General features: G+C 27.2%; 1 protein-coding gene across 2 annotated transcripts; it reads right to left on the bottom strand.

Annotated features, from left to right (window-relative positions):
* Positions 1 to 6413: 6413 nt before the first annotated feature.
* On the bottom strand, positions 6414 to 8574 carry LOC110610373 (protein TIFY 10B). Of its 2 annotated transcripts, none has more exons than XM_021750273.2 (5): positions 8229 to 8574; positions 7655 to 7844; positions 7246 to 7556; positions 7076 to 7133; positions 6414 to 6786 (listed from the first exon to the last, which is right to left on the bottom strand). In XM_021750273.2, the coding sequence occupies exons 1-5, from the start codon at positions 8392 to 8394 to the stop codon at positions 6693 to 6695; spliced, it is 819 nt and encodes a 272-aa protein (XP_021605965.1). In that variant the 5' UTR covers positions 8395 to 8574; the 3' UTR covers positions 6414 to 6692. The 2 variants fall into 2 exon arrangements, with proteins under 2 accessions (XP_021605965.1, XP_021605964.1); XM_021750272.2 differs by having other exon boundaries at positions 7246 to 7562; positions 8229 to 8573.
* Positions 8575 to 19926: the final 11352 nt, after the last annotated feature.

The following is a 19926-nucleotide window of genomic DNA, read 5'->3' as shown; positions in this document are numbered from 1 at the left end:
TGTGGAGTTTTATTACCACTGCCTCGGAAACATGCATCATCTTGAAATTTCATTACAGTTCCAGAAAAGGTTTATAGTAATAAAAAATAAAAACAAAGAAAAGAAAAACCAGGACCGCATGCATTTGCAGACTCGATTCTAAAGCCAAAAAATGCAGGCTTGGACGTCAACTCTTTGTTTGGATGTCAGGAAAGTAGACAGGAAGGAAAATAAATTGAGAAAAATTAGTTGATATTTTCTCCCCTTTGAAAAGGGCGAGAAAATTTTTAAAAAAATGAGAGGAAGATAAGCTTTATTTTTTTCTTATTTAGATAGAAAATATCAAATTTTAGAGGCAAAATATACTTTTATATTTAAATTTATAAATTACTCTGTAAAGCCTTTTTTTTTCTTTTTAACATATAAAATATAAATCCATTTAAAAAAAAAAACATATAAAATATAATTATAAATTAATTATAATTTCCTTTTTTTCTTTTCTTACTGTAAAATAATTTTATTTTCTTTCTATTCAAACAAAAGTAAAAAATAAAAAAAATAAAAAAAACTTTTTATGAATTTTTCACAATTTATTTTTCTTAATTCCTAAAATTTTCCCAAACATTGTGCAAATATACCATGCCATTGTATGATATAATAGCAATAACAACTCAATCTTACCCCTTCACTCCTTAAAGGAAAAAAGGTAAAGTTACAGAGAAAGAAAGCGAATCGTCGGAGCAAAGGAAGAGGTGAAAGTTTTGTAGCCGGTGAAACGAGGGCTCTCGTTTGGCTACCCTTTTCGCTGATGTACAATTTTGCAGATCTAGTTTTGAGGTCTTCTGAATTTAAAATTGAGGTTTTGTTTTCTGTTTGCTTGTGGCCATGTGATTCTGGGATGGATTTGATAGTGCTGTTGGTCGATCCGTGTTTGTGCTCCTTTCCTTGTGTTTAGTCGGAGCGTTGCATGCGCACGGCGGTGAGAGCTCCAAGGAGTAGCTGACCTGTCCGTTTCGCGTATGGTTCCCTTATACTACCATGGTATGGTCAGTGTGCAAATCCATCGCCCTACTTGAGCGGCTTGTTTTTGTTGCTTGGCCGGAAAATTGTTACCAGATTTAAGGTTTCAGCTTTTCCTGTGATTCATTTTTGGTGTTCTATGAAGGAGTTGATTCCCTTTTGGAAATTTTTTGCCTGTTACGACTATTGTTTCTACTGCTTTTGTAGTTTTCGGTTCTGCATGCAGCAATGGTGGCGAGGGGATTGCGGTGAGACAGTTTTCAAGCTCCCAACTGTTACCGTGTTACGGGTTTAGAGGGATCTATTTTGATTGCGTTATGAATTGAGTTGGATCTGTCTAGATTGGATTGGGCTGGGTCTGATTAGCTTTAGTAATCTAGATTTGAGTTGGTTTATATGATTATTTTCTAAACTAAGTTTATAAGGACAACTTGTAAAGCCTAAATTAATTAAATTAAATTAAATTAGATTAATTTAATTTAATTTAAATAAATTTTTATATAAATTTAATTTAATTTTTATAAATATTAAAATATTAATTTTAAATTCATTTAATTTGATTCAATTTTAAATTAGACGGACTGAATGTTTATCCGTAGGTATGGTCTGTTAGCATCCCTTCCCTTGACTTGAACGACATCATCAAGCTGTCTTTTATTGTAATAACGAGCTACTGCTTGTATATTAACCGTTGCTAGAGATTGTAGTTTAGTTTCTTGGTCGCGGCTCTTCAGTTAAACATTGATATTTTTGTCAAATCTACAGGCCCCAGGCGTCAGCAATGGGACCAAACTTTTCTTTTCCCGGCTAGCATCAGGTTTTAGATTTAGGCTTGGGCTTCATTCACAGTCCACTTTGTTTGAACCTTAAATAGCCTTTATTAATCAAATTTATTATTAATCAAATTTATTAAACAAACTGTTCTATGGATGTGTAAATATTCATTATTAATCAAATTTATAACATTCCCAAAAATAATGCTAATAAATAATATGAAAATTAGTATTATTAAAAGATTAACAGTATAATTTTTTAGAATTTCATATTGATTATGGAGTGTATACCGAATAAAATTTCTATAAATATATGATAAAAAAAGAAAAAAAAAGTCACAATTATCTTAGCCTAAGCATTCAAATTCGTTCCCTTCACGCTTCATTTTTTCTGCAGGTAATCTACGCCATCCTTTTTCTTTTTCTTTCCATAAAAATATAATAAATATTAAATTAGAAATATGAGTATATTAGATGTGTCTAAATAGCAAAGAAGTGTAACCCTAACATATATATACTAATATGAGATATACATTTATTTATTGTGCATTCTGCACAGGTTGCCAACTGCTGAATTTGAGAGTATTTTGACAATCACACGCCTAAAAAAGCTCTTGCAATTGACAGAAAACTAACACCTAACCGTAGCAAAATGCATTCTTTCAACAAACGTAATTGCATAAATATTCATGATTAAAAAAAATGCTTATTTTGTTGGAGAGATATTATTCAAAAAAAAATATTAGAAAAAAAAAATGTATTTCTATATTAAATCTAAGCCAAACCTAATCCACTCTAACGGTTCGTTTAAAAGGCAAAATTGCTCAATATTTTTATAAAGGATATATAATTCAATCGATATGAGATTTAATATTTTTTTAATGTTTAAAAATAATTGTGTAGAATATTTAAAGGAGTTTCAATATCATCCAGAAATTCTGATACTATAATTTAATGATTTAATATTCTCTTAACAAGTTTTGTTTATCTAAAAATTTCACTAACACTTTCTTAATGGTTCTTTTATTTTCAAATTTGGAAATACAACTGATGTAATTTCAAATTTGGAGATACAACACATGTAAATAGTCAAATAGCCCGACACTTGATATTCCAAAAAACTTAACCCATAACCCAAATCAGCTCATGAGCCCAGAACAGCATTTAACAACAAATTAACTTCCTCCTTCATCCAAGAATCAAGAATACTGCATGTTACAGAGGAACATGATGGTTTTGCAAACTTGCAATCCATTAGGCAGCAATTATATAGACTATAACTTCTGGTATCAAGAATCAAGAACATATATAATACCCTATTTGCCAAATTTGAAAATTCATCCTTCAGCTTAAAGGAGAATTTAGTCATACAATTGGTGTTCAAAGGATGTGGTACCAGACATAAAACAATATGAAATATGCCAATTGAGAGAAACTTCACATTCCAACCAGTTATGGTTGATTAAAAAAAAAAAAAAAAAACACGATTACAGAAACCGGCAGGGCTGTGCCTCGGTCGTGATGATGATATTAGAAAAAAATTAAAAATGGAGAACAAGGGTTACGGAAGGATGGAAATTAAAGAAATTCCATTTGAAATGAAAATTAGGAAAAGATACTAACTTACTAATTAATTTATTAGTTTTCATGAGGATATTTTTGAAATTTTAAAAATTTTACTACTTAATTAAATAATTTTAATTTATTTATTTTATTTTTTCACAGTATATTAAGAAATATAATTTTTTATTAATTTTTAATATATTGAATCTTAAAATATTTTTTAAAAAAAATTTAAATATAAAATTAAATAAAATTATAATAATCAATTTATAAAAAAAATAGATAATAATTTTATAATAATAAAAAAAAGTATTTATTAATTGGACATAGGGGTGAGCAGAATTCGGTTCAAATCGAAAAAATTGACCGAATCGAATCGATTTGAAAATTTGGTTCAGTTTTTTATACATTTCAGTTCGGTTCGGTTTTAAATTTCAGAAATTTCTGTTATTTCGGTTCGGTTCGGTTCGATTTTGATCAGAAAAAAACCGAACCGAACCGATTAGAGATAATAATATATTTTTTCAATAATATAGAGAAATTAAATTATATTAAAATTAAAATATTTTAATTAAATTTTAAAATACTAAAAATAAAATGTAAAAAATTAAAAAAATATTAAAAATCGAAACCGATCAAATCGAACCGAATCAGACCGGTTCGGTTCGGTTCGGTTTTTGACCAAAATCGGTTCGATTCGGTTTTCATAAAAACTAAAATTTCAGTTTTTGATTTATTCGGTTCGGTTCGATTTTAAACCGAACCGACCGAATGCTCACCCCTACACATATGTACCCGATATAAAATTTTCCTTTTATATTGTCCGTTGAAGAGCTTGTCCGATTATGTATCAACAAGAGGGGAAAACATCGTTAGTAATGTCATTGATCTCATCTAGATATTTTCACAACTCATTAATATCATTAAAAGATTAAATAATTATATTTTTATAAAATTTAAATTTTAAATAAAATATAGTCACGAAAAATCAATAATTTTTTATAAAAAAATTTATTTAATAAAAAATTATTAATTAAATAATTTTAATCATTAAATATTAAAAAATTTCAAAATATTATTTATCAAATGGATTAATTAATTTATATTTTTATAAAATTGAATGGCTAGTTAATAAAATTTTGTATTATAAAAATTAGATAGTAAAATATCTGATATTTAAAATTAGTGAAAAACTTATTAGTAAAATTTTTAATATTTACATATATATTAATTTATTTTTTAAAATTAAAGCTAATGAATTTTTCAGAACCAAATAATAAATTAGCCTGAAAATTGAAAAAGGGGGAGATGGGCTGAGAATATTGAAATCAGGAGTGGCGCCACCGAGTCAGTCATAGGCCAATTGGTCAGTTGTCTTTAAATTTAATTTAATTAAAATGAATAATTCAGTTTACTTTAACTTTTAAATACTTTATTTTAAAATAAAATTGAAAGCATATCTCACTTTATAAGAATTCATTTTAATTTGTTTTTTTTATATAAAACAATCGTTGTAAACAAAAGGTTACGTTTTATAAAAAATTTAACTTCGTGTGATTTTTTTTTTTAAATATTCTTTTTCAAAATTCAACAAAAAAAATTGAAATTTTAATTTGAAAGAATTAAAATGTAATTAACTAATTAAATATTGCTTAATATAAGTTATTTAATTTGTAATTATATAAAAATAAAAATTAAGGGGCGATGGGTGTTATCGTTGTTTCAGCAACTTGTAATTTGTCAAATATGTGTTTTTGACTTTGTAAACAAAGACAGATAGATACCTACCGTGCGTTTAGCTTATTTAATTTAATTAAATTAATATAAAGGCCATTTCCGCGTTCTTCATGTGTCAAATACGCGTCGTTTTATTTAATCAACAAGAAGATATTGTTTTTTTTTAATTGGTAAAGGTATTTATGCGTCGTAATCAATCCCCCTTTCATCATTTTTTTTCCCAACTTTCAACCTTTTCCCATTTTATATGCTTCAACCCCACTTGGCTTTTTGCATACAAAAAACAAAAACTAAAATCATGATATACAATTAAAGATTCCCTTTTAATTTTTATATTAAAAATCAGTTCACTCGGAAACACTTTTATTATTAAGATTTAATGTCTAATTTTTATAAATGTATATTTTTTCTATTCCTATAAATACACATACAAAAACTCACGCTAAATTTATAAAGCTATATGCTTATACTTTATAAAATTAATAACTAAATATATAAGTTCACTTTTAATATTTATCTAAATTTAAAAGTCGATTAACGTCTAACATTTTTGTTATTATACTTTTATAAATATATTATTATTTAATTCTTATACATATATATAATTTACATGAATTTTAATTTTTTAAAAATTAAATAATTATATTTCACAAAATCTAAAAGCCGAGTAGTTATATTTTATAAAATTTAGATGTTAAATAGTTATATTTTTATAAAAATTAAGGATTATAAAAAAAAGACTAAATTATATATTTAATTTAAAATTTAAAAATTTAATGATAATTATTTAATCTCTAATGTGGATATGAATTACCTAATTTTTATAAATGTATAACTATATAATCTCAATGCACAAATATGCAGTATGTAACATCTAAATTTTTAATATGAAATATTTATGATTTACAAAGCTTAAAAGTATTTTTTTTTTTAGCTTTAAGTCTGTGTTTATATTTTGTATTTTGATAATCATTTAGGCAACAAAATGTTATTAATTTAAATTCTATAAAATTTATCATGATTTTAATTAATATGTCATTTATTTATTTATTAATTGGATATATGAAACTGAACTTATATAAGAATTTTCGATCATAGATGAATGACAATAATTACAATTGTGAAATTATCTATTATATTAAATATTATTTATTAAAGTTATTGATTAAAAAACGATTATCTTTTTCCAAGTTCATTTTTCAGATAATCTCGTTTGACCTCATGTTAATTACCATTAAAATGTGCACCATATTAAATAGTGGAAGCAGTGTCTCACTGATTCATGCAAAATTCCTTTAAAACAATTAGAGATGATCCGTTCATGCACTCAAAAGAAAGTGATATTGAATAATCAATACATTCAATATTATCTTCTACTTGTATTATTTTTTATGAATGAAGTTAATTACATGAATGAAATAACAATTGCAAGATTGATTTTTTTTTTTTTTTTTTTTTTAAAAAAGTCAGGTCTGTGGTGGCCTGAGTAAAGCCTTTCCTTAAAACAACCAAAAGGAAACGACGGGATTCAATAACCGCCACAAAAATCAAGATAGAAAGGACCTAAATGATATGTTTAAAAAGAAAAAGCCTAATTACTCAATGTGATTAGAAACCGTTCTACTGGCCAAGATTGAGCAGCCACTTGCTTGCAGCTGGCTTCGATGGAGAGCCCGAGAAGCCAATTGTTTGATACGGAGCTCTTGCAGTGATCCTGTAAGAATGCCAAGATACAAAATAAATAACAAATTCAATGAATCAACTGCAAAATAATACCTTATTGATTACTTTCTTAAAAAAAGGGCAAATCTTTCTCAGTTCAATTACATATAGACATCAATATAGTGACCTGTTGTAATGATCTTCATCTGGGTAGGAGATCAATTACAACTATATCACAGCAAACTTCACAATAACAAATGGCAGGATTCTTCTCTCTCTTTTTCTCTCTGTTTTCTTTTTTTTAAAGATACATGATAGGTTATTGGCTCACGAAAACCTACCTATCTTTCCTCTTCTCCAAAAACCGGTGAAGGGATGCTCTCCTTGCAATTGGTAGATCTGTGTTAAAGAAAATAAATCTTTTGGTTAGAAACATGGTGAATTAAAATAAATATATTCCATCATTTTCTGTGATGAATACATAGAGAAAATAGAGGATAGAAGAAATTACCACTAGCAATGGCTTGAGTGGGAGGTTGCATGCGGTCCTGAATTAAATTATTGCCAAAATTAGGAACAGCATTCGAGCTAGGAGGAACTGAACTGATGGATTCTGGGGTTTTAGCAACATTAGGAGCAAAAACAGGATGACTTTTGACTGGAACTGAAGGAAGAAACCCGGTGAGGCTCTGGGAGCTTCCTTTGCCAGCCAAGAGCATAACCTCCTTAGCTTTATCAGCGGGAAAATCGTTGAACACGATTACTTGTCCACCATAGAAAATAGTCATTTGAGCATTTTGAGGCTCTGGAGACGCAGCCTTGCTAAAACTAACACAAGATGAACAAAAACACTAATCAGCCAAAAGGGAATTGAAAAGGGTCATAGAAATCAATTCATGTTTATTGGTAATTCAGCTTACCTCGAGTCTAGGCTCTTTTGCACATCTTCCTTGGGAACAGAGGGAGCAAAACCAGCTTGTTGAGGGAACAAATCCATGGATATAAAATTTGTCCGAGGAGTAGCCCTGTTTCTGCTAGAAACATAATCTATTCTCTCATTTACTGGAAACAAATTCATTGTTGTTGCCGCCTGGCGCACCTCCGGCGTCCCTGAAATATACGGATACAACCACCAACGACACATCAGATCTCATAAATTTCTGGGTTTAAAAGATTTTTAGGAAAAAAAAGAGAGAGATTATTTTGGATCTAATCAATTAGATGGAAAAAAAAAAAAAAAAGAAGAAAATAATAATTGACATCTCAATTCGCTAAAAGCGATTAAAGAGATTTGAGATCTAAATTAAACCTCACTAGACATAATCTCTGTCAAGTCTGTTATTTTCCATAAAAATAAAAAGGATATATCTTTAAATTTAAAGCAGAAAATAACTGATATCATTATCAAAAAATTATTTTCTCTTCCCCTATCTTTTTCCCTCTGATTTCCTTAAACCAAACAGAAATTCGCATCCAAAAAAATCCGATACTCACCATTTCCTTCACTGCTGCATGTCATCCCAAGACTGAGATCTCCAAAACTGCCATTCTCCTTTATGTACTGACTCAACAGACTACAAGTCTGAGAGAAACCGGACTTCTCCGGGAACCTCGCTGCCCTAAGTCCAGCAAACTCAACGAATTCCGGCGAACCAGCCATAATTCTTCGTCGAAAAAAAAAAATCTCAAACAAACAGATCCAGAAGACTAGTTAACTTATCGTAATCCAATCGCGTCGGAGTTGATGATCTCTACACCTGCATTCGCTCACGCTTAGACGGAGGAGGGAGAGGGAAGCTTTCTTTTCTGGCTGAGTTGAATAATAGGGTTAAAGAAGCACGAGGAATATATGGGGCTTTTTAAGCTTCTTCCTCGCAGCTTCGAGCGGGGATTGCTGGTTGAATAGTACTACCAAATTTAAAAATAATAATAATAATATTATTATTATTATTATTATTTTAAGCGATGTTTGAAGCACGTGTTATTTGCTTTTTTGTAAACGGCGATATTTGCGTTTCCATACTGACCACTTTCTGATTTGAGCAAGTGGTACTCCGTACTCGTGTTTTTCGTAAGTTTTTTACGGAATTACATGGGAGTTTGGTTTAGTCATGTTTGTATACAATTATATAATTATCCCAAACCAGGATATGGATTAGCTTAACACCAGTGTCCCCTGCTTTCCAATTCCACTTTTTTAAAATAATAATAATAATAATAATAATAATAATAATAATAATAATAATAATAATAATAATAATAATAATCCGACCTTTTTCCTAATCTAAATAAAGTAATACTAATATTTCTCTTTTTTCAACACCAAAGTTTTCTGCTCCGAGGATATAGTATTTCACATCTTTTTTCTTTATACTCTTTTTATTTATTTCAAATAAATCATTTTTTTTTATTTAAAGAGATGCAATCCGAATAAGAAATAATAGACAATTTAAACAAGTCCAAATGTATTCAAGTTTCCAAACAATCGCTAGGCACTGAGCTTAACGCCGTGTCGGATATTTCGGCCATTTAGACGGCGCTATAAATAACGACGTTAGGATCAGTGCTCGTTTAACCTACGTGTGCCGACTTGCAGGTAAAAAAATAAAAAAAAAAAAACCCAAAAGGAGCAAGAGGTGGACACGTGGCGAAAGGTAGTAGATAGGCAGTTTCGCGTGGGAAATTCTAGGATCTCGGATTGGACATATGACTAATACAATAGTACGTTTAGTCAAATCACGATTCACGAGATTCTCAAGCGTTGCTTCTTGTTTTCTATTTTAGAATTTTTCACTTTTTCAGGATTATTTTTTAAAAACAAATTATTATCTTCAATATTACTTTAGAAATAAATCTCATTTTTATCTTTAAATTTTAGAGAAATTATTAACTGAATTAAGTTGAAGCTAAACTTTTTAATTAGGATTGCATTAGCCTCTTTTTGTCAATTTTGTAAAAAATTATGTAATAATAAATATTAATTAGTTTTATTATAATAAATATTATATAATATTAAAAATATTAAAGTTAATGTTTATTATACTAAATCAAATTATTATTATCTTTTATCTTATAATAATTGCGTTTAATATTTACATATTTAAATTAATAAGATTAATAAAAATTTATAATAATTTATTTAAAGATTATTGTGAGACGTAAATAATATTTTAAGAAAAATTATTTTTAATCATAAGTTTAATGTAATTTAAAAATTTTTTATTTTTAAAATCGAATGTCTTAGGCTTTGAGCATTGGTTTTGTCTAAATTACACTATATATATAATTATCGCATATGTAATTATTCCATAATTATATATTTCTCGAATTTGGGAAAAAATAAAGATAGGATGAAGAAAATTGCAGTATATATAATTATTACATAATTAAAATTTAAATTTGTAAAAGTAAAAGGATAAAATAATAATTTAATACATGACATTTTTCATTTGTTTAAAAAAAAAGTAAAATTCCTATCATTTCTCTCTTTTAATTTATTTTTTAATTTATCACCATTGATTGTTAAGTGAAAAAGAAAACAAGAGATGGTTGGTCACCTTTTTCGATATTTAAATTAATAAATTAAAAAAATAAATATAATAAATTATTTAAAATTTAAAAATAATTATATAGAAATATATATATATTAATTTTATAATTATTAATTTTTATATTATAAAATAAATAGAGTGAAAATTTAGTTGATATCGACATAATAAATATCATAATTATAGATATAATGAAAATTTAATATATAATATTTTTTAATATTAATTTTTTATGAAAATTCAATTTATAAGTAGCCTTCTATAAATTGAGATGGTATATTTTGATGAAAAATTTAGATTTAAAGTGTTTAAATTTATTTTTTATTCAATAAAATTAAATATTATTTTATTAAATTTTTATTATATGACTCTATTTTTAAAAACTACCGCATAGCCTATATTTTTAATAATTATTGTACGGTATCACTTTCTTTAAAATAGCATAGTTTGTATTATATAATTAAAATAATTTTATAATTTTAGTATAAAATAGCATAAATTACAATCTATTAATATATATCAAGAAGTCTCAATAATCGGCCAAATTTATCATTAATAATTAATAATTAAATGATAATAATCATATATAATATATAAATTTTTTTAAAAAAAATTCGTATAATAACTAAATGATAATAATCACATGTGATATTTCTATTTAATTAAATTCTAATCATATGAAAAATTTAAAAGATGAGTGGTTGAATTGGTCAAAGAACTCAAGCGAATTGTTTGAGTTTTTCAAATTTTCACATGTTCGTTAATTATAATAATAAAAATAAGATTTATAAATTTCAGCATTATTTTGACTTTTAATCAGTTGTTATCACATGGTAATGCGTATTCCCATTAATAAGCTTGATTTAAATAAAATACTCCATTTAAAATGTAAAATTATTATTTTAATTATATTAATTATTTTTTAATTATAAATTTATTTTTATATGAAAAATAAATATATTATATAAATATTTTTTTATATAACATTTATAATTTATAAAACAACTAAATATTAATTTTATTTTTAATTATGGGTATAAAAATAAATTATTATCATGAAGGAGAAGAATAGCGTGTGAAAAAAGGGTAGGGGAGTTGTAGAACCGTGTGGGAAACGAGGACAGAAACTGCAGAAGCAAGGTAAGTGGGCAAGATGGCGGTGCACATGCAACGCAGCACCAGATCATAAAATCCCATACACGTGGCAGAAAGAGAGAAGGTAGTTGGAGGGAACATCTTTTCTCATGAATCTCATGTAAGATTGTTGGTAAGATTGTCCTAAACAATCATCTTTCGCAAGAATGGAAAATAATATTAAAAAGGTAAAGGGGTGGGCCCCGATTTGGTGGTGGTGATTTAGACTGTTTTTTTTTTTTTTTTTTAAAAAAAACTGCCTTTACTTTTAATTACATAAAATTTAGAATGAAAATGTTTGTGTTATAAAAAAAATTCATTTAACACGGAAATTAATTATTAAAATTTTTAAATCGTATAAATATTTTAATAATTTTTAAAATATTTATAAATTAATAATAATTTTATTAAAATTTAATACTCTCAATTCTACAAGTAAAAAATTTATCACTATTTTCAATATATATAATAGTAATATAATTAAATAATAAATTTATATATTATTTCCATTTAATAAAATTTTATATTTATTCTGTTTTATAATTTTTATTTATTTTATTTTTTATATACATTAAAAATAAATTTTTTTATTAATTTTTAATTATAGATATTTTAAATATTCATTTAGAAAATAATAATTAATGAAAGATTATTTTAAAAATAAGATAAAATTAAATAGAGTATAATAATTTATTTGCATATTATTATAATAAAAAATAATAATTTAAAAAATACAGATATAATAAATCATTTATTAAAATATTCATAGTAAAATATGTATGGAAAAATAAAATTTATTAATTTAAAAATAATTTTATAATAATATTAATATATATAGAGTATATTAAAAATTAATTAATAAATTAATTTTAAAAATAATGATGTATAATTTAGGACGATTAAAGAAGACAAATAAAATATATTTTATAATAGATAGAGTATATGTTAATTGTAAAATATAAATTATTTTAGCAAATGGGCAGAGGCTGGGGCAGTACAGTCCATCACTATCTAACAAACTATTTCCTTTATTAATAAGAACATATTCACTCGATTCGGAATACCAAAGATAGTAATCACCGATAATGGAACTTAGTTTGTAAGCTCTAGGTTCAAAGACTTCTGTAAGAAATAAGAAATTGATTTAAGATTTAGCTCAGCCTATCATTCTCAAACCAATAGTATGACTGAGGTAATTAACAGGACTATTCTATAGGGTCTAAAGAGAAGACTCGACCAAGGCAAGGACAACTGGCCCAAAGAATTACCCTACATACTATGCTTATACAAAACCACCCCCAGGATAGCTACAAGAAAAACACCATTTTCTCTTGTATACAAAGTCAAAGCAGTTATTCCCCTAGAAATCCAAGTAGGCAGCTTCAGGACACAATACTCTGAGATATTACGGAATGCCATAAGAAATGCATTTCAACTCAGACCAAGCAGAATTCCTGCGAAAAAATACTGTAATTAGAATGACAGTTTATAAAAATAAGATGTCTCGAATGTTCAACAGTATGGTTAAGCCATGCACTTTCAATGTGTGGATCTAGTCCTTAAAAGAACATATGTGATGAGTGGCAATGCCAAGTCTAGTAAGTTGAGCGAGAAGTGGAAAGGACCGTTTAAGGTCTCGAAGGTTATTTGTCTGGGGTCATATAAGCTGACCAAGTTAAATAGTCAAGTCATTCTCCATTCCTGGAACATCTTTAACCTAAGAAGGTTTTATCAATAATAAATCAACAAGATATTTTCACTTGTGGTGTTCTTCAATAATAAGAAACGATGGGATTGCCTCCCTCGAAGAGAGACTAAACCAGACCATTCGAGCGTTAGTCCCATTAAGCAAGGCCATAAGAAAGCTTTCAGTAGACCATTCGGGCGTTAGTCCTACTGAATAAGGCTATAAGGTAGTTTTTTCCAGGCAATTTGGGTGTTGGTCCCACTAAGCAATGTCATAAGGCAGTTTTCGCTAGGTCAGGCCATAAGACAATTTTCGGTAGGCCATCCGAGTGTTAGTCCCACTAAGGAAGGCCACAAGACAGTTTTCACCAGGTCAGACCATAAGGCAGTTTTTGCCAAGCCATTCAGGCGTTGGTCCCACTAAGCAAGGCCATAAGGCAATTTTGCCAGAGCAAGCCATAAGGCAGTTTTTGCCAGGCCATTCAAGTGTTGGTACCATTAAGCAAGGCCACAAGGCTGTTTTTGCCAGGCCATTCAGGTGTTGGTACCATTAAGCAAGGCCATAAGGCTATTTTCGCTAGGCCATTCAGGCGTCAGTCTCATTAAGCAAGGCCATAAGAAAATTTTCGACAGGACAGGCCATAAGATAGTTTTCGCTATGCCATTTAGGCGTTGGTCCAACTAAGTAAGGCCACAAGGTAATTTTCGCTAGGACAACCATAAGGCAGTTTTTGCTAGGCCAGAGCACAAGACAGTTTTCGCTAAGCATTCGAGTATTGGTTCCACTAAGCAAGGCCATAAGGCAGTTTCTACTAAGCCATTCGGGCGGTTATTCCACTAAGCAAGGCCATAAGGCCATTCGGGCGTTGGCCCCACTAAGCAAGACCACAAGTTAGTTTTCACCAGGCTGTGAGATGACTCCAGCTAGACCACGAATTTAGGCGTTGGCCCTGTTAATTGAGTCGTCTGTGCCAGAAAGCTAGGAAAGGCAAATATACTAACCTCCGAAAAGACAAAGGATAAAGGTGTCAAACAAAGAACTAGATTGGGTGAAGGATCCTTATTAATAAATTCACCTTAAGGCATTTTACAATAGAAGGACGACAATCCATCGGACCACAGGCCCAAGTATCAATCCTGTTTTTTAGTAACTATTTTATAACTAAACTGGCATTAAAGAAGATATGCTTTAGCCCCCTTCACTCGGCAAAAATGGTGGCAACAAATGAAGCACACAAAAGCATACAGAACATATATTTTCATAACAAAAGATGACAAAAAGTCAAAAAAGGGACTTGAATAAAGTCTCCATTATATCAAAAGTCTCTATTACATTAGAATCCTTAAAATCTACCCCATTCTATGGGAGGAGGCCGTCTAAGAGGCTATGAGAAGAGCTGTCTCTCTAACTACCTTCCTAGCCTTGCACTCGAATCAATATTGCATAATCTAATCCCTCCAAGGGTTGCGACGTTGAAAAGTCATTATAGCCGGGCTGGTTGCAGTCCTCAGCCAATACACAAAGTTAAGCAATGTGCTTGCATTGTCAGGAAGGTCCGCCTTCAGTTGTTCTTCGAAAACCATGATGATATCCTTCACACTAATTTGGTAGACCAGGATAATATTCTCTACACAGATTTGGTTACCCTTGAGAACATAAGAAGAAGAAACTTCCACTCCTATCTCCCGTGAGAAACTGTTGTGAACTAAAAAGAGGAAAGAATGGTTCTTATACAGCAAAGTAGCTGGCAAAACTTTGAATGTGGCACAAAAAATAAGGTGACCACAGACACAACGCTCACAACCGAGATCATGCCACGTATCCTAAACCAGAAAGCAAATAGTCACTTTTGAACCTAAAGAGTCAAAGACCGGCGGAGACCTTTAATGTTACATAACATCCGTCTAAAGTAAACTATGAGTTGTTACTACAAAACAGGGGTTACGTGGTAGGAATCTGATAAGTGGGAGACGCGGTCCCGATACAAAAGGGAGACTCGGACACTTTAATGCTCAAGACTCTAATATCAAAACTCTAAATAATTTATTGCATTCTCTTCTTGTCACGATTTTGACCTGAGCGTTAAAGTGGCTGCTGTGGTCACTCATTAACACTTCACATTTTCTTTCTTACAGGTTCTAGCTATCATACTCTAGTTTTATTCTGATCACGTCATCAATCTAATATCAGTTATATCAATATCAAAATTAAAAACTAAAATATACGGTCTAAATTTGGATAATAAAAAGATTTTTTTATGAAAACATTATTAAAATGTATTTAAAGGTTATGTTCCACAATAATTTAAAAATAAGCGTATAGAGTTTTACCTTCCATTTGAAATAAAAGAATTTGTAATAATCTAATTTAATTATTTTTTTTATAAAATTTTTATTTAAAATATGAGGATTAAAAAATTTTATGTATAGAGATAAATCATGAATGATTTTATAAAAATTTATTTAAATTCTTTTTCTATAAACTCATTCTTACCAAACGAAAATTACTCAATTAAAATAATATTATTTAATAATTAAAATAATATATTATAAATATATTCATTAATATTAATTATCATAGTAATTATTAATTGTTTTAATAGTAGATAATTATTAAAATTATTATTAATTAACTATAAAAAAAATAATTTTTTATATTTCACTCTCTCAACAATTAAATATTGATAATCAGAGATCCAGAAAAGGGTTTACAAAACGTTCTCTAAGCTTAGTCCCAGGGAGGATACTCCTCTCTTTTTATTCTTTTCCTTCGTCTATCAGTGATGTGTAACAGTCTCACAGTCATTGGATCACGTGTCTCTGCCATACAGATATGGACGTACGAGAATATCAGATCCCTGCTACATGCGTAACGGCCATTTAATTCCTTCCTGACGCGCATGCGGATGGACTCACTGGGCGAGCGAGCTGGCCACCTCCTCTCTTTCGGGCTAGGCAGGAAGATAAGATTGGAACCGAAGCCTAGGGAAGTGTGAGCGTTGGACCGAAAAGGCCGGACCGGTTAGGAAATATAGATGGGGCCGGTCTTAAAACTGAGCGGAGTAGGCCTGGTTTCCTTAAGTGACTTAAAAGCCTTTAAGTAATGGACCGTTTTCTTGGGCCCAGCCTCAGATCGGGGTGAAAAAATTCAGCGTTCATCAAATATTATCATTAAAATTATTGTCCAAATAATTTAAAAAAATTATTTTTTTATAATATTTAATTATTTACTATTAAATAACTATTAATTATTAAAATAATTAATCTTTCCAAACATAATCATAGCCTAAGAAATTTTAATTACTTCGACAAATATTCGAAATGATAATACATATTAGTGAAAACATTCCAAACATATCCATATCACATCAGATGAGATGCAGTCACGTCAAAGGTCACTGTTTATTCAGTAACAGATTTAATAGAAAGCTGGTTAATATAAATAAATTTACTATAAATTTATTTTGAATAAATTATTGCATTTAATTTTAAATTTTTAAAAGTTAATTTTAATTATTAAATATTAGCTGCTGTAAATGTAAATGCTTCAGGCGTCATTTGTGGATGTCCTAGGCTAAAAGAAATTATCTTATAAATTTATAGTACAAGAATTAAATGATTTATTTTTGGAAAATTAGAAAATAAAATATTAATTTTAATATAATATCAATGATTAAAAAATATAAAATATTTAAAGATATTTTATTATTTTAAAGATAATTAATAAAATATTAAATAATAAAATTTTAATATTAAAATATTAATTTTGATAAAAAGTAGCATCTTCCAATCTAACACGTGATTTGCGCGCCTGCTTTAGTACCACTGGGTGGGGCCACTGGTACTTCTTTGCGAAACACCCTTCGTCTTCTACATATTTACATCATCACCTCGACTGCATTTTTATTTGAATAATTTATAATATAGTTTTTAAAATTTAATAAAATATAAAACTCAATAAAACTGTCAGAAACATTTCAAGAAATAAGATTATTACACGCTTAAGATATAATTGGAAAATGAGCTTAACCCTAGAAAGTTTTTTAACGAAAAAGAAAATAAAGAAATAAAATACATTTATTTTATATTTATTATATATAAATTTTTCATTATATAAAATATCATATATAAATATTATATATTAAAACATTTTATTGAAGATTTATATTCATCATTATAATAAATTATTATTTATGTATTTTTAGCATATAAAAACTATATTTTATATTAATAATATAAAATAAAATAAATATTATATATTTTAATATGTAAAATTATCCCATTTATAATTTTTATAAAATTGTAGATATGTTGATTACAATTTTATTAAATTATTTGAAATATTCAATATTTTTATTTTTTATATTTATATAACAAGTAAATTTATGATATATATTAATTTATGATTGATTCGATAAAATTTATATCAATAATATTAAATAAAATAAAATATTATATATTCTATATTATAATTTTTTATATTTTATATTTTGATTAAACTGTCATATGCGTTGAGAATAATAAAAATATGTATTTTAATAATTATTTATTAGTTAAATAAAATTTTAGGGATTATATTATAATTTTTTTATAATTTTTTAAATTTAATTTAGTACTCTTGATTATAATTGAAATAAAATAAAAAAAAATATTTTTATTTTTTAAAATTTAAAATTTTGAACATAAATATAAACTAACATAAATCTTTTGATTTTTTATATATCATAGATTTTTTAAGAAATACGATACATAAATTAAAAATATTTTTATCAAAATTGATTAAGGTAAATGGTTAGAATTAAAATATATATAAAAAAATTAATTTTATTATCAAAATTTTAAAATTAAAATATAAATATAAAAAATGTTAAACATTGGAATTTTTTAATTCAACGATCCAATATTAAATCATTGAAAATAATGCAACCAATGTTTTCGTCTTTCTTTATTGATGTAAATTCTTTGATTGATACACCAATATAATTATTTTTTAAAAGAATGAAAAATAGTAAAAGGAAATGTGATTATTAAAATTAAAATTTATAATAAATTTAAAGACCAGCATTCCATTATTGACTCCATAGCACATTATGTGATTATTTTACGAATGGCATGTCAAACATTGTGTATTATAGATAGAAATTATTAAATACTTTGATACGTGCACATTATCACTTATAATATTGCTTTATATAATTAAAAAAAATAATGAAGCTGTGATGCATTAATTTTTTAATAGATTTTATATTTTATACGTAAAGAGAAAATATAACATAATAACTATAAATTTATTAATTTTGAAGTGGTTAAGATTTTTTTTATGTTTTATTACTTTGAAAATTAGTAAAATGAAATGTAATTACCAAAATTAAAATTTATAATCTTTTAAATTCATGATCAGTATTTCATTATTGACTTTAATGTTCTGAGATTCAAAGAGTAGATTTACAGTGTGTAAATTTTTTTTAAAAAAAGAAGACGTTCCTCTCTTTTATTCTTTTTTTTTTAATTCTCTAGTGACGTTTAACTATTTTTACAGTGCCACCTATATCTATCTCTAAAATTCATACATAAGGATGTATCAGAATCTCTCTCCATACTAGACAACTATTTAATTCTCTCTAACGCTCATGCAGGCAGAGCTGCAAGGTGACTTGGCCTGCTCTCTTTTCTCTTGTCACGTCATTGGATTATATTTCCTTTATATGAGTCCACGCGTGTGGTTTGTCCGGTCTAATTCTCGTTGTTAGACTAAAATGCGTTGTGTGAAACTAATTTGTTTTGAGAATGGTTTGATGGATTTCGAGTCTGTATTATTGTTTAAGGTCTGTCATTCTGAGGCTAAGAAAGTCCGGCTTTAATAGCAATTTATGTGATTATGTGATTCTTTGATGAAGGGCATGTGAAACATTATGGATAAAAGATAAATTATCAAGTGGTGATAAGATACACGAACATTATCACCTATAATAATATACATCTACTCTATGGACTTTAGAGGCTCTCATAAAAGATATGTTGTTTCTCCTGTTGAAAATTCTATATTATTATTTTAATTTATTCCTGATGTGGAATTTTCATTCTCCATAATTTCTGAGATTTTTTTAATAAAATAATATTTATGTTAAATTTTAACTTTAGCGGTGAAAACTGTAATAATTTAATTTTATTTTTTAGAATAGTTTTATTTTTGTATATAATTTTAGTATTTATAATAATTTACTTATTTTTATTTAAATTGACTATTTCAACTTGTTATTGACTAAAGAATATAGACAAACATCAAAGAGTATTTCTTATAAAGAATATAAATTTTTTCATATTTCAAAGATTAAATTCTAAAATATATAAAAGAAATTTGGTCAATTGAAGGTTTTTTTTTTAAAAAATAAACAATATATTATCCTTTATTATTTAATTACCATATATTTTTAAATATTAAATTTAATTGGCCTCAAATAAAATTATAGATTTGATTTGGCCATAGAAATTGGAATTTTTCTCTGCCACAAATTAGAAATTATTTGAGATGATGTTATTTAAATCCAGGTCTAACCTACCACTTATACTAAATAACCATGTGCTTCATTTATTGTCCAATAGAAATTTAATTTAAAATAAATATAAATAAACACTCGTATATTTGATAGTATGTATATATGTGTAAATTTACGAAATTTTATATTTTATTCTTTGTTTAATATTTAATTCTTATTTAAAAAAATAAAAATTATATTTTTTAATAAATATATAAAAATAAAAGTAAAAAAAATTATGAAATGGAAGAATATTTAATTAACATATTAATTTTGCCTCAATTGAGC

The sequence above is a fragment of the Manihot esculenta genome, chromosome 3, assembly GCF_001659605.2.
Source record: "Manihot esculenta cultivar AM560-2 chromosome 3, M.esculenta_v8, whole genome shotgun sequence".
Taxonomy (NCBI): domain Eukaryota; kingdom Viridiplantae; phylum Streptophyta; class Magnoliopsida; order Malpighiales; family Euphorbiaceae; genus Manihot; species Manihot esculenta.
Note: the sequence above shows the minus strand (reverse complement) of the source record. Positions and strands in the feature narration are given on the sequence as shown.